The sequence below is a fragment of the Neoarius graeffei genome, chromosome 2, assembly GCF_027579695.1.
Source record: "Neoarius graeffei isolate fNeoGra1 chromosome 2, fNeoGra1.pri, whole genome shotgun sequence".
Taxonomy (NCBI): domain Eukaryota; kingdom Metazoa; phylum Chordata; class Actinopteri; order Siluriformes; family Ariidae; genus Neoarius; species Neoarius graeffei.
The window spans coordinates 126,182,959-126,198,173 of NC_083570.1; the positions used below are offsets into that span (position 1 = coordinate 126,182,959).

At 42.6% G+C, this 15,215-nt stretch overlaps 2 protein-coding genes across 3 annotated transcripts in view; both read left to right on the forward strand.

Annotated features, from left to right (window-relative positions):
- Window positions 1–15,215, forward strand: part of LOC132882261 (NACHT, LRR and PYD domains-containing protein 12-like) — a 292,932-nt gene that overhangs the window by 272,490 nt on the left and 5,227 nt on the right. For both annotated transcript variants that reach the window (XM_060915538.1, XM_060915539.1), the window contains one exon: window positions 11,720–11,893. In XM_060915538.1, the coding sequence (XP_060771521.1) occupies window positions 11,720–11,893 (174 nt within the window). The remainder of the gene's footprint in view (window positions 1–11,719; window positions 11,894–15,215) is intronic.
- LOC132882266 (uncharacterized) overlaps window positions 1–15,215 on the forward strand; it is a 247,947-nt gene that overhangs the window by 137,766 nt on the left and 94,966 nt on the right. The gene's annotated exons all lie outside the window — the stretch shown is intronic.

Here is a 15,215-nt window from a genome sequence, read left to right on the forward strand (position 1 = left end):
CCTGTCAGATGAGCATGTTGAGGTGATGAATACAATGATGAAAATGATCAGTTTTCTCAGGGCATCCTCTTCCTACCAGCATCGCATGCTTAGGGAATTCCTCAGAGAAGTTGATGCCAATGCTGATGATCTTTTGCTGCACAACAGTGTGAGATGGCTCAGCAAAGGCAGGGTGTTGGCGCGCTTTTGGTCCATTAGGAGGGAAGTAGCATCTTTTTCGGCAGAGCTCAGAAGTCAGAAGGCAACACAGTTTTCTCTCTTTTTAGAAAATGAGAAACAGATAGACAATGTGGCCTTTTTGGTTAAGATTAGAGGTCTGCGCGGGACAGAATTTTCAGTCCCGCGCCCGCCCACTCCCGCATTGTGCAGTCCCGCTCCCGCAAAGAATTATGATTTTCAGTCCCGCTCCCGCCCACGCCTGCCATATTTTGTCCCGCTCCCGCCCGCAAATCCCGCATGATGCAGACGTTCTCGTTATTTCTCACGAAAGTTCTTGTCATTGGCTTGGGGAATTAAACATGCTGAGCTTAGCTGAGCTCTCCACTGACCGATCCTTCATTTATTGTAAGTTTATTGTTTAGACTCTGACATTCTGCTGACACATTCCAAGTTGAGCGCTGCATGCGCTCATGATTGACAGCTCTCGCTTTGATTGACAGCTCTCGCTTTGCGCACTCGCACTCCCACTTCCGAGTCTGTGGCGTTATGATTCCAACCACGATTTCATTCTCCTCTCATATGAAGTGCTGCGCAACCACAACCAGCTCCTCAGATTATACACTGTCTATTTCTCGCTTTAAATTGAACAATCTGTGCGATACACAGTCCTTTTTAATACTAGTTAATACTTTTTAATACTTAGGACTAATACTCTTGACTTTTTAACGGTAAATGTACCTCTTTTTAAAGCAGCACTTACTTCTGAAGCACTGTGAGCTTCACTAGAGGAGCTCTGCTCTTCTGCCATGATCGGAGATCTCAAACACGGAAGAGCGGAAAGGAATCGGAAACGTACGCAAGATTAGACCACATCCGCAAATTTAGGCATCTTAAAATGTTTTTATTAATGCCAAATAAAATATCCAGCACAAATTATATACGATAGACATAAATTAATAATTTATAAATTTTATTTTAAACACGTTTTTAGTTAGCGGGACTGCAGCTTATCACCTCTCCCGCCCGCGCCCGCATTGTGCACTCCCCCTCCCGCCCGCGCCCACAATGAGCTTTCAAAATTTGCCCCGCGCCGCACTGCTTTGCGTCGGGTCCCGCGGGAGTGCAGGGCTGTAGTTAAGATCACTTCACATCTGAATGAACTGAATTTGAGGCTACAGGGCAAGGACGATTCAATTTGTGAACTGATGACAGCTGTCCGCTCCGTCAGAGGAAACTTGAGGTGTTCAAGGAAGACTTGCAGGGAGACTGTGCACACTTCCCAGCAGTGCAGGAACAGGTTCAGGGACAGCGAGACGTGTCTTCTTTTGTTGACTTTTTATTGATAAGCTGATTGTAAACTTCAGCAACCGTTTTGACAGCTTCAGCTTCGGACAGCAGCTCACCATGTTCATTCAGAACCCATTTCTCATCACAGATGTCAGGGGGTTCTCAAAGGAAGTGGCACAGCACTTTAAATGGGTAAATGCTGGGCCTCTGCAGATGCAATTGGTTGATCTCCAAGCAGATGTGGCCCTGAAAGAGCAGTTTGTAAGAACTGACCCTTCCACTTTCTGGCTCCAAATGGTCCCTGAGACAGCTTTCCCAGGTCTGAGGAAAGTAGCCCTATACATTTTGACCATGTTTGGCTCCACACACAACTGCGAGGCAGCTTTCTCCACAATGAACATAATCAAAACTCAATATCGTTCCAGGCTCACCAATGAGCACCTCCACATGTGTATGAGAATGGCCCGGACTCCATTCAAGCCCAGGTTTAAAATCCTGGCAGGACGAGCTAGAGCTCAATTCTCTCACTGAGCAAAAAAGTGGGGGAGTTGAATAGAAGAGGGGATGAAAGTGAGCCTCTAAAACTGTTCAGTTGTTAAGATGTGTTGAGATTTATTGTCTGTAAAATTGGTTGAGACTGTTGAGTCAACATGTGAAACAGAAAAGGGGAAATTCAAGCCTTTCCACCCTTTATTTTATTTTTCTGAAGTTAAGCACTTTATTTAAACATGCACAATTTTCACATTTTGTTTTCTCTTATGTTGAAATGCAGCCCTACTTTTATTTAGTAAATGAGAGAACATTATACATATCGGCAATCATACGTATATGTTCAGTTCTATGTTACCCGACAATTAATATTGTCAAAAAGTTTTCGAATTGTCCTGAATTCATTTGATTTGACAGTCAGGTATTGAATACATGCAGATGTTGATACAACTACTAGGCTACTTAAATATACATCACATTAAATAGTTAGACATTATGATCTTCCGGACCTTTGCTTCAAGAAATTTTCTCCAACTGGACCTCTTTAAATTTTAGTTGAATACCCCTGCTATAGAGGGACTGAACCTAAATGCATAAGGCAGGTGGTGCGCTGTACCTCAGGTCCAGTTCCTGTAAGTTCACTTCCATGAAGAGCAACTGGTGAGCACTCTCCTTCACTGTCTGACTCTGTCTCATCATGGTCATCCTGCATCTCCCTCTCCAAACCACTTTCCCTCCTCTCAGTACTGGGCTTACTACACTGACTGACCAAGTAGGAAGTAGTTTTTCTCTTCATTTTGACTGACAATATAAACATGATTCATACTTATTCAAACTCAATATTTTCTTTTAAATGGCACGGACACGGTGAAAGTGTTTCTAGCTTGTGGCTTACATGCTGGTAAATTAACAGCCTAAGTTAACCTGGCAAATTTTACTAGATCGTATCTGGTTCCATAACATGTAACTTACATAGATTAGCACAAGAAACATTTCAAATATAGTGAATAAACTTCATTCTGTTTGTTATAAACTTACCTGCGACGATTGTTAATTTCGCTGTCGTCAGCTGGCGGCGGACTTGTTGTTCTGTAATTGTGTTGGTGGTGGTTGATATTCAAGTTGAGTGCATTACTGCCACCTGCTGGTTTGGGTGGAGAACTACTGGTTTGAGAGCACGCTGTTGAATTGCGTCTGTATGCGAACAACTGCATACAGACATAGTTCAGCAAAAAAGTTGCCGACAAAGCGGTGTTGGGGTGGCCAGAGGGGTGGCCAGAGATTAATTTAGGGTGGCCTTGGCGACCACTGGCCACCCTGTGGCTCCACCCCTGCCACCCTTATCTGTATTGCAGCGTGCCTCGCCAGACGGCAGTCGGTGCCATTTTTATGATGGTCTTTGGTACGACTCGATCACGAGTACAGCTCACAATCTCCCAGTGGAGAGGCAGACACAAGGCCCACTAGCGGTGTTCATTAGAATAAACAGGTGATATTAAATCCTCATGACGTTCTGGACAGGGCTTTACATTAACTTTTTTGCTCACCGGCCATTGTGCCTAGTGGTTTTGCCAAGTCACTAGCCATTCAGCCTTTTCACTAGCCACAATTTTGTTGCCAGGAAATCACAGTTTTTTCTTCACCATGATACGTTAAAGTTAGGAAGATCTAGATTTAATTATGAATGGCAGCGTATAATGTATCTCTACAGTAGCACTCAGGTATTCAGTGCTGTTAAGGTCGCTCCCTATATGAAAACATGCAACCAATTCAGACAAAAATATAAACAGAGTATTCTGTTTATTGAACTCAAATTCAAGCCCCTTACAATATGAAATATCGTATAATATAAAAAATAACATTCAGTACAACTGAAGTGGGGGTGGCACGGTGGTGTAGTGGTTAGCGCTGTTGCCTCACAGCAAGAAGGTCCGGGTTTGAGCCCTGTGGCCGGCGAGGGCCTTTCTGTGCGGAGTTTGCATGTTCTCCCCGTGTCCGCGTGGGTTTCCTCCGGGTGCTCCAGTTTCCCCCACAGTCCAAAGACATGCAGGTTAGGTTAACTGGTGACTCTAAATTGAGCGTAGGTGTGAATGTGAGTGTGAATGGTTGTCTGTGTCTATGTGTCAGCCCTGTGATGACCTGGCGACTTGTCCAGGGTGAACCCCGCCTTTCGCCCGTAGTCAGCTGGGATAGGCTCCAGCCCGCCTGCGACCCTGTAGAACAGGATAAAGCGGCTACAGATAATGAGAGACAACTGAACTGATTCTAATATTAAAAGTCTAATTCAAAACTTTTATCATTGAAAAACATTTGATGTTTTCATATGCAAGTACTGTGTATTATCAAGTATTATTATGTATTATCTATTAATAGTGTGTGTGTGTGTGTGTGTGTGTGTGTGTGAACATGTGTAGAGAGAGACATTAAATGTCCTCATTACATTCATCATCAGATGAGTCTGAATGGTCCATGAAAAATGGTCTTCGTGACCTGAGGCTTCCAGCAGGCCGTAAGTTGATAGCTGGGGCGGATCAACTTCTTTCCAATCGCGTGAACGTTTCTAAACAGCAGCTCCATCCTCTCCAGCTCAGCCGACTTCATGACAGCCAGGGACTGAAAGCAATGCTGTCCTGTAGTAACCAGCTGTCTTTGCCTCTTTTGATGTTATAGTACCGATGTGTGCATTTGACTTTTCGTGGTCCTTTATAGTTTCGAGTTTAAAATTACTGGTGCCTGTCTTTGCCAGACTTTCTACAGTCTTCGCAGTACAGGGTATTTTCGGTTTTGCTATGAATCAGAATCAGAAACACTTTAATTGCCAGGTGTGCGAACACACACGAGGAATTTGACTCCGGTACCACTTAGCTTTCATAGTACAACACAGATAAAAGCGTACACACAAAACGAACAAACAAACAAACCACAGGAATGGTGCAATAGTAGGGAATAATAGGAAATAGTAGGAAATACAGAGAGAGAGTGTAACTGCAGTGATCTTCAGGGGAAGATTGTTGCTCCAGCAACGACCTTGAGGCAGTGCTGGCTGGGAGAGCCGAAGATAAGATTGGAATTTGTTTAGGCTTGAAACGGGTAGATGTGGCAGACTACCCCGCTCGTCCATTCTGCTCACTAAAATGATCCATATCTCTCTGCAAAGCCATCAACTTCTCCAATATGGAATCCACCGAGTGGCTCAAGTTTTTAAATAGCCACAGTCTGAGTGCCGACAGCTCTGCCCACCGCTTCAATCATGTCGGGCAGCTTTATGGGGCTTTGAACAGCTGTCACCGTTTTCTGATTTCCTCGATACACCAGGGCAATGCCTAGTCCAATCAGCAAAAGTCCTGTGATCATGGTTCCGAATAGGTAAATATCCTCAATGTGCTCCACAGAAAGAACTGCCAGGCACACGACACGACACTTCTCCCAGGCGTCCATCGTATATCCAGCTGCGAATGTTCCAGGAGGACAGGCTGGTTCCCCCGAACCCAGGCTTCTCGTTGAGAAGATTGCGTGAAGAGACCAGTTTATCAAATCCATGAATTTTGATTTGAAGAACAATGCAGAAAGGGTCTCTCAGACAAGACGAGTCAGCAGAGCAGAAGCAGGAAAGCTCAGGGGAGGAGAGGCAGAGCAATGCGAGATGAGAGGAAAAAAACACCTCCGCATTATGCTCCTATCAGGAGCACTATGTGGAAACATTTAAAAAACCTCAGCGCAGCAGCTTTCCATGAAAGCACGAAGAAGAATTAACACAACAATTACACAAAACATAGAAAGTACGGGAGAGCGAAGTCCCGAGGCAGCCGTCCGTGGCGCCATCTTGGATGGAAACTATGCCAATCTCGCCCGAACTTCCATTTGTCATTGAACTGTCTTATCTTCCTATTAGCGTCCAGCTCTGAGGCCCCCGCGGTCCGGACCTCAGTCATTTTTAAGAGCTGAAAATACATTTGTACGCTAAATATTCAACTGGATAAAAAATAAAGAATAACATTAAAACGTCTCCGTAAAAAGTGCATTGTTGATGTTAAATGTTAATTCTGTCTTCTGTGTCTGTTTCGTGCGCGCGACTCTGAGACCAAGAACACAAAAGCGAACGAGTGCGCGACTCGGGGGAGGAACGCAGTGCAGGAGACACGGGGTTTCCATGGTAACCATCACTTTCATCAAGCTGTTAAATTTACATTTTCGGAGCAGCGCAGTTGTAGCCTGCTTTATTTGTGATTTAAAAAATAAATCATTCAATAAGCCAAAGCAATAGAGTGGAAAGTTTCATCTTATGTTTGCCTTGGATAACTTTGCCTAAAACATGGTGGTGTATTGAGGTATTTCACCTGACGTCACAGGGTCACGTGACGCCCGGTGTCCACCATTTTGGACAGCAAGCTAGCTAATGTCAACAACAGTAGCTGGTATGTTACTGTAGCAATATTTACATTCAGTCATTTGGATGACTGTTAAAACCTTTCAGTCTCAAGTTTTTCCTTTACTGGATTTACTAGTTTACTGAGCTAGCGCGCGATGGCTCCCGGCTTGGCCGGCGAGCACGCGATGGCTCCCGGCTTGGCCGGCGAGCGCGCGATGGCTCCCGGCTTGGCCGGCGAGCACGCGATGGCTCCCGGCTTGGCCGGCGAGCGCGCTAGCTCAGTAAACTAGTAAATCCAGTAAAGGAAAAACTTGAGACTGAAAGGTTTTAACAGTCATCCAAATGACTGAACGTAAATATTGCTACAGTAACATACCAGCTACTATGTTGTTGACATTAGCTAGTGCTAACAGCTAGTTGCTAATACACTGCTACAACTACACCGACCCTAATAATACAGTTCTTGGTCATTGCCTGGTAACAGCAAATTTATAACGGGCCATGTCTCAACAGACTAAGAAGTTATTTCAATGACATTTAATAACATTTTGTTTATCCTGAGGACCGAAAGTAAATGAAAATGTGAACAAACCTTAGCTGTAATAAGATGGCGACCACCGGCTCCAGGGACGACCCGCTGATGTAGGCATGTTACCCAGCCTGACACAAAATATTTGTAGGCATCCAAACTCTTATACGCTTTCAGATCAATACCTGTGTATGGCGATGGGTTTTTAACGACATAGGTATACAGATCATGTGGGCCGAAGTCAGGTAAAGACGAGGGCTTCGTGTACTTCCGTACGTCAGTGAACAATCCTGGTGGAAGCAGGTAAACGTCGTTCTCTAAGCCTGCTAACCTCAATTTTTGCAAATACCTCTCCCTCTGCTCGCCCTGTAAATGCCCTACGTCGCTGGATAGTGAAGGTGTTTTCTGCATCTCGCTCCTTTTTCTTTTATGTTTTTCATTTGTCGCCTTCCTCGCATTCAAACTGATTCGAGCCGTGACGTCCAAAATGGCAGCATCACATGACTTGGTCACGTGAGTGAAATACCTCAATACTGATTTCTTTCCCAGAATGTTTTTGTGTGTAGGTGTAACGGATGCCAGATTGTTAATGTATCTCAGTTCCATAGGCTACATGGTTAGGGGATCTTCTATCCTCATTGCTTGGGCCAGATCAAACCATTAAACAAACTTAAATTATTCTTACTCTTGCCACATACAGGATTTTTTTTTTTCAAAACTGATGATATTCAGTTCAAACACCAGGGCTCGACATTAGCACTTGCCCGATGGCCCGCCGGTGTTTTTTACGTCTTTCGTGCCAGTTCGGGCCACTAAATTTGGCCAAACAGTGGCCCGGGCGGGCCAGTACGTTTTCGATACAAATTAAATTTTATTACTCATATTTTACCCAGAATTGTGAAGAAATTGTTCGTAAAATGCACCTTTTCGATACGAGGTCCGCTGTCTTTGTTTACGTCACGCTCCGCTCCGCGGCAGGAGTGTGTCATCTTCGTGCATCGTCGAGATGTTCGGCGCTGTTCGGAAGCGTCATTTTGGTCGAGCGCCAGATCGAGGAGAGAAGGGCTGAGTTTACCAGAATCTCAGATGACCATCGGGACACACTTAGTAGCAGCAGGATGTGCACGCATTCAGGGCTCGACATTAACGGTTGTCTGCTTGTCCGGGACAAGTGAGACTTTATGTCGGACAAGTTCATCATCTCCGTTACTTGTCCGATCGGACAAGTGCCAAAATACACCGATATTCGGGTTACGTGTCAAATTTATCAGTTTATTCACATGATTTCCGAAGCATCTCACTCGACATATTGTTTTGATGAATCGCCGGATGTTTCTATTCGGAAAGAGCGATGTGCGCATGCGCAATATTCCACTTGCGAAACCGGCCAATACCGCTTCGTGTATTTGAGCTGAAAAGTAAACGGTCATTTATGATTGGTTTTAACCGTGTCATACACGTGGATTTGTTGATATTTCTGTTGGCGGGATCATTATTCAGCTGTATATTTACGTTGAGTGTGTGGTAAATTCCAAATCTCTGAATTGTTGTTGATGGTGTTCATTATATAGCCGAGCGTGTGGCGGGGTGTGCTGGGCTTGGAATGTGCGCCTGCGTGCGTGTGGATTGACGGAGTGAGGTAGGAGTGGGGAAAGTTATCAAGGAAATACCAGGCTGTCAAATGGCTGCTAATTAGGTTACTGGCTGTATTAATTAACTAATTAGTAATGGGAGCTTAGGAATTTGAAACAGGGCTCTATAATTTAGATATAATTATGGATTATTTAAAATGATCTTTTTTTGACCGTTAAATACCATACAGGAGCCACACTGAATAATTAATCAGTGGAGGATATATATTCAAAATTAATAATTTAAAAATGTATATATATAATTTTAATTTTCTGTTTTTCAATTTCTCAAAATAAATTAATGATTGATGGAGTCCAATTGATGGAGCAGAACTCAAGGGCTGATAGATGAAGATGAATAGAAACTTTATTTGTATCCATTCATCTGTGAGTCAGTAGAGGTGTGGAGGTTTTCATAAGATATATTATCTTGTCATTTGATAACTAGATTTCAGTGTATAATAATCAGTGATTTACAGTATTAATCAGTCAATTTTGTTATCAGTTGTTTTTATTTGTAGCATTGTTGTTGTTTGTTTCTCTTGTCCAAACTAGTGATATCTCAAGTCATAAATTTTATGATAATGTTAGTTTTTGTGATATTTGTTCCTGAACTGCAGAGTACTGATCTGTGTATATATAATGGTTAGTGTTTCTGGATCTCATAGTATACTTATTTTGTTCTTAAAATTTTATGTTCATAATTTCTACTCTGTTGGGATATATTGCTTCTGAACTTCAGCAGAATAACTGGTGAATTATGGTATCAGTCAGTCTGTTTTACTATATTTTTGAACTTTTGCCTCAGTATATCAAGTATTGATTACTTTTGATTCATAGATATTATGCATATGTTGTGAATTTGGAAACAAATGCCATAAAGATTGGGTTACAAATAGTTTTGTGGGGTTTTTTTTCTCAAATATTTCTTCGGACAAGTCAACTTCACATTCGGACAAGTAAATTTCCTTTCAACTTGCCCGACAGGACAAGCGGTTTCAAAAGTTAACGTAGAGCCCTGCCATTTTAGATGAGAGTGTGGAAGAGGAAAGCTATTGCACTAAACTATAAACCTTAAATTGACTTTATTGCTATTTCAGTGCAGTGCACATTTTCAGAAGCAAAACGTTTTATATATTTATTTCAATTTGATTTGACTGTTTTTGACTGTTTTTGAGTCCATTGCTGGTAATTTGGACCGAGTTACTGTCTTTTGTCAGTATTGTTTTCAGGTACAAAATCAAAATATAAAGTTGTGATAATCTTGAGAAGGCTCTTTTTAATTTTAGGGGGGGGTCATTATTTATGGGGGAGGGGGGCTATGAATTTATGGGGGGGTCATGAAAAAGTGACACTACTTTGTACGGAGATGAGGAGATTATTGCCTCCTACAATGATGTGGCTTGGGGATATTCTGCAAAAATGTTCAGCCTCGCTGCGCTCGGCAACAACATGTACCCCTAAAGTCTACTTTTCTAGCCAAAAATCAATGACATAGTGTATTATGAACTGTATGGAATGTGGTGGCCTGAATGCAGGTACCGCGCGCATTCGGGCCACCACATTTTCCATTTGGGCCAGTAACTTTTCAATTCCACTGGCCCAATGGGCCACCAGTGGTAAATGCTTAATGTCTAGGCCTGAACACTATTAAAAGTAATTTCAGGAATAGATCTCTGGTGTGGCGTGTAATTCACTCTCTCATTGAAATATGGCGGAAATGTTTCGGCGCACGCTTTGCGCATCACGGACCTCGGTGATTTTAAAATGCTGCTCCGGCCCTGATCATCTCTGCCCCTTTTTCCCTGAGCAGCAGGGTTTGAAACTCCAGCTATACGCCGCCACATAGTGCGCTTGTCAGTCGTCAGCAACTTTGTTGCTTCGTTCATTAACCGCAGGTTACCACATCACTGATTTTATCTGAGCCGTTAACGAACGTTCTAAACAATTCTAACATGTTGTCAGAATGTTTATGCAGGTGCTCATGGGAGTTGTAGGCGTGTAATATTACACTGCAATGCGTTTATTATATCCGATGCCTTCAGAGAAAACTACAATTAAAATATATCGTCATACCGCAGAATAAACCACCCGCCAAAGTGGCTAGTGGGACTAAAGTCATTACCCGCCAAAGCCCAATTTTACCCGCATTTGGCGGGTGGGCGGGTGCTAATGTAAAGCCCTGGTTCTGAATAATAAAGTTAATTTTTCACACTCATTGTAGGAGCCAAACTTTTAATTTAAACTTGCTTTGGTTTAGAGATTCATATTTTTTGCTTTCGATTTACTGGCACGTAGCTTGGAACTTTTATTTTGACGGAGCCTTAGGTCACCTGTTCAGGTAGAAGATGGTGCCCTCTGTGTGCTCAGTCGAGTCTCAGTTCGACAATGGAAGATGCTGGAGACCAGTAGTTGTGGGGTTTTATTTATTTATTTATTTAAACCGCTTCAAAGCTATGCGTGAACAATTAGACTTAAAGGAGAACTGAAGTCATTTTTAAACTTGCTTTATTTCTTAACGTGTTATTCAGTTACATTTTCAGTTTTAGTAACCTTATATCGTGACTCGTATTGGCAACTAATTGCAATTAAATATTATACTTATCGGCCTATTCGGTTTTTGTAGGCCGTGATGTGGTTCGTTTTAGGTAAACAAAGCAAACATTTAAAATGAAACAACTCTTTATTCCTTTCAGAAAACTGAAAGATGGGTTCTCGGTATGGCCATGGGTGCGTTCATTCCCCAGAAGAACCGCCTCCTTCCATTCTGCCATCAACTGATCGTGTTCAAATAATGCTGTGGAGAAATCACTGAACTTGATTTTATCCAGTCTACGGCTGTGACGTGACCCTCGTGATTACTGATAGACTGTCTCAGTGTCACCTGCGAATAAACAATCACGTTTTAGAAAAGAAATGAAAAAACATCCACTTTCAAAGCCGCTTCATAGTAACGAGTAACGAGGACCCTGATAGAAATGTAGTGGAGTAAAAAGTACGATATTTGTCTTTCAAATGTAGTGAAGTTAGTCATAAGTTTCCAAAAAAATACTTAAGTAAAGTACCGATACTCAAAAAGTGGACTTCAGTACAGAACTCAAGTAAATGTACTTCATTACTGTCCACCTCTGGAGATAAGCGCGTAACAACTACACAGCATCCACAGTGTTTTGACTTTGTTAGACCACTACACTCATCATCTTTAAAGTCAGTATTAAATCTGTTGATGAAGTGTGTGTCATTGTGTCTCTGCAGGTTGGTGCGGTGTGGTGTCTCAGATGAAGGCTGTGCTGCTCTGAGTTCAGCTCTGAGATCAAACCCCTCACACCTGAGATACCTGAATCTGTCCTGGAATAATCTGGGAGACTCAGGAGTGAAGCGTCTCTCTGCTGTACTGGAGAATCCTCACTGTAAACTGGAGACACTGGGGTAAGATCATCTCTCTGAGAGTCACATGACCTGCTCCTCAGTAAGACCCATTCTCTAATAGTGAGACTGAAGCAGAGGTTTTAGCTTCATCATCAGTGTCCTGAGGAGGAAGATTGTTTCTGTTCACTGCACACTGATGATTTGTCACAGAGTCTTTGGGTCAGATGGACGTATGTGAGAAGCTGCAGCACAAAACGGGACTTGATCCGACTGCGATGTGTCTGAACTCACTGTGAAATTTACTACAACACTGTAACGAATCCCACAAACTGCACCTGAGACTCAAACTAACTGCCCTCTGTGTGAGCAGCAGTGACATGGTGGGAATGATCTCGGGAATACAAAATTTGAAAACTAAAATGAGACGTTAATGCCAAAGAATTGATTAAAAGCCAATTTTTTTTAAATAAAAAAAAAATTAAAGAAAAATTAAATGGGGCCGTCCATAGTAACCGTCTTTCTGTTGATTTTTGAATAATTCAAATAATGTAATATAGTAATAAATATAGCCGCAAGCAGCGATCATCGGGATCCAAGCAATAAGGGGCCAAGTGAGACCACACCCGATTTTAAATTTCTTACTTAAGAGGTTCTTAAAGCGAGACGGCCTTTCGATTTCATAAAACCGGTGAAATTTAGTTGCGTCTGAAATGTGGTGATTGTGATATCTGTTTATTTCTGTAATATCTCACAAAATATCAGGCCATTCTGGGGCTGGGAAGTTATTTAATTTGAGGGGATTAAAGCAAATAATGGGCATGAAATCGCTCGCTTGGCGCAGTCAAGCAGACAGAGGAAGTCCGTGTGCGCATGCGCAGGTTTACCTTCTTCTTTTGGGTTTTACGGCAGCTGGCATCCACAGTGTTGCATTACTGCCATCTACAGGTTTACCTTTGAGCGTGCACTGACAGTTCCATCATTCTGTCGCTAAACGAACAGCTGATACACCGAGGTGCTCGCTGAGTGCCCATATTTATTAGTTTGGCCCTGCGTTTCCTTTCCTTCGTATATAACATTACGTCTTTTTCTTCTCGCTTTCCGTTACTGTAGTCGCTCTTTCATGTTTCATTCGCACACTCACGCCCTCCATTTTTCTCTCCTGTTTCAAATTTGTATCCCACAATGCCTTGCGTGAACGGGGAAAGCCCACCATGTGAAGGTATCTTGAATTGGGTCATGGTGAAGCAGGAAAAAATAGCGGAGAATTTAGGGCCATGTGGCTAAAGGCACTCTACCTTTAAGATATTACAATATTTCAGTTTTAGCGCCCCCTGTGGACAAAATGCGATGGTTAATAATGAAAATTGAGACGACTGCAGTCAGTCCTATCTCTCTGAAACGATCAAACATTTAGATTCTACCAGCAGATTGCGCTCCATCCAAAAGCTGAAATATGCAGGCATCACAGAGCCATGTAATCGGCACGGTGGTGTAGCGGTTAGCGCTGTCGCCTCACAGCAAGAAGGTTGTGGGTTCGAGCCCTGTGGCCGGCGGGGGCTTTTCTGTGTGGAGTTTGCATGTTCTCCCCGTGTCTGCGTGGGTTTCCTCCGGGTGCTCCGGTTTCCCCCACAGTCCAAAGACATGCAGTAGGTTAATATGGGACGGCCTTGAGCGAGGCACCGAACTCCCAACTGCTCCCCGGGTGCTGTTAGCATGGTGTGATGAATAAAGTTGTTTTCTTTCTTAATTTACCCATAATTTTTTTTCCTGTGTGTGTGCGTGCTCGCTCGCTGATTTGTTCACTTGTGTGCATGTGTTCGCTGCTTCAGATGGGTGTTAAATGCAGAGGAGAAATGTCGCTGTGTAACTTCTATAAGTTTATCTGGAGATGTTTACTGAATTGGGCTCACAATCACTCGTGTACACTTGTGCCGCTCGTCAAACACAAAGCTTAAACATGGCCACATAAACAAATCCACAGTTAGGATTACGCCATGTGAAAGGCCCCAATAAACCAAGTTTGGTGCCTGTGTGAGTTACAGTTTTCTGTCCACTTACTTTTAGGAGATTATTATTATTATTATTATTATTATTATTAAAAGAAAACCAACAGGGTTCCTACAGTTTTGCTCCATGGGCCCTAGTAATATAGTAATAAAAGGATAAAGTAGTAAATATTCTCTCAGGACGTCTCCGTCTCGCTGCTCTGAACAGGGTTGCCAGATCTACGTTACAGAAGCAGCTCAGTGGATCAGCAGGATTAAACCCATGCAGTTTTCCTCAGTAGTGCTTTCACTAAAATCATCTCCTATTCCACATTTAGTCATAAATACAGACTGTCTGTGAGTAAACCCACTGACTCCGTTCCATTCATACAGTAACTCAGAGCTAAAGTGGAGAACAGGATCAATAGGTGTGTGAGAGGAGATCACAGGGCACGACCACTACGCTCTGTTTTATTCTACAGATATGATTAACATCAGGTTCACAAACATCACCAATCCATGGGAAAACACACATACACACACACACACACAACTGTAAAGAAGAAGAATTCTTTTCTGAAATTAAAACTCTACCTGAAATAGCAATTCCTTGCAACAGATATTGCCACGTGAGGTTGATGAGGTTCCCGACACACAATCCAGTTAAGCACTCACAGAAAGTTCAATGAAATGAGATGGTGGTTTATTCCATTAAGACAATTCCGGTTTACTTTACGGTTGCGAACAAAGGATCAAAAAGGGAAACTAAAGTAAAGCTCTGTTAGTTTAGTCGGTTATTCCAATGCATTCGGCTTATTGCGGTCGGAAAACTATTCCGCCTCGTCATCTACCTTACCCCTGATTCAAAGGACTAATTAAAGCTCGCAGTTACGCGCCACACCGGCACGTCAAGGGGAGTGGCTACATACCACATGACAGGTAAGACAATCAGGTAAGTATCTAACATAATTCTAACATAATTCCTTTTCCAGGTTACCAAACTAAATCATATAGAAACAACAAATACTAAGTCATACAGCAACCTAAATATGGCTCCTACACTACCATACATTGAAAAATGCACCAATTTGAACATAACAGGTGATTTAAAAATCTATATTTCACTACTTGTGTTTGCAGAAACATTTTTGAAGCCTTTGACATGACCTGGTTTTCTGCGTTCATTAATAATAAAACATGGTCTAATCTTCATCCAAGTCAGAAGAGTCGACAAACCCATTCTGTCTAAAGAAAACACACTCGCACTTGTTCTTGTCAGTCCTGAATAAACCATTTAAACATCCACACTCTGGGTTTTAAAGTGTGTGACCCTCTCTGATAACGACTTCTCCAAAAGCTAATGAGAGTCCGACCCTGTTCTATAAAATACACACACA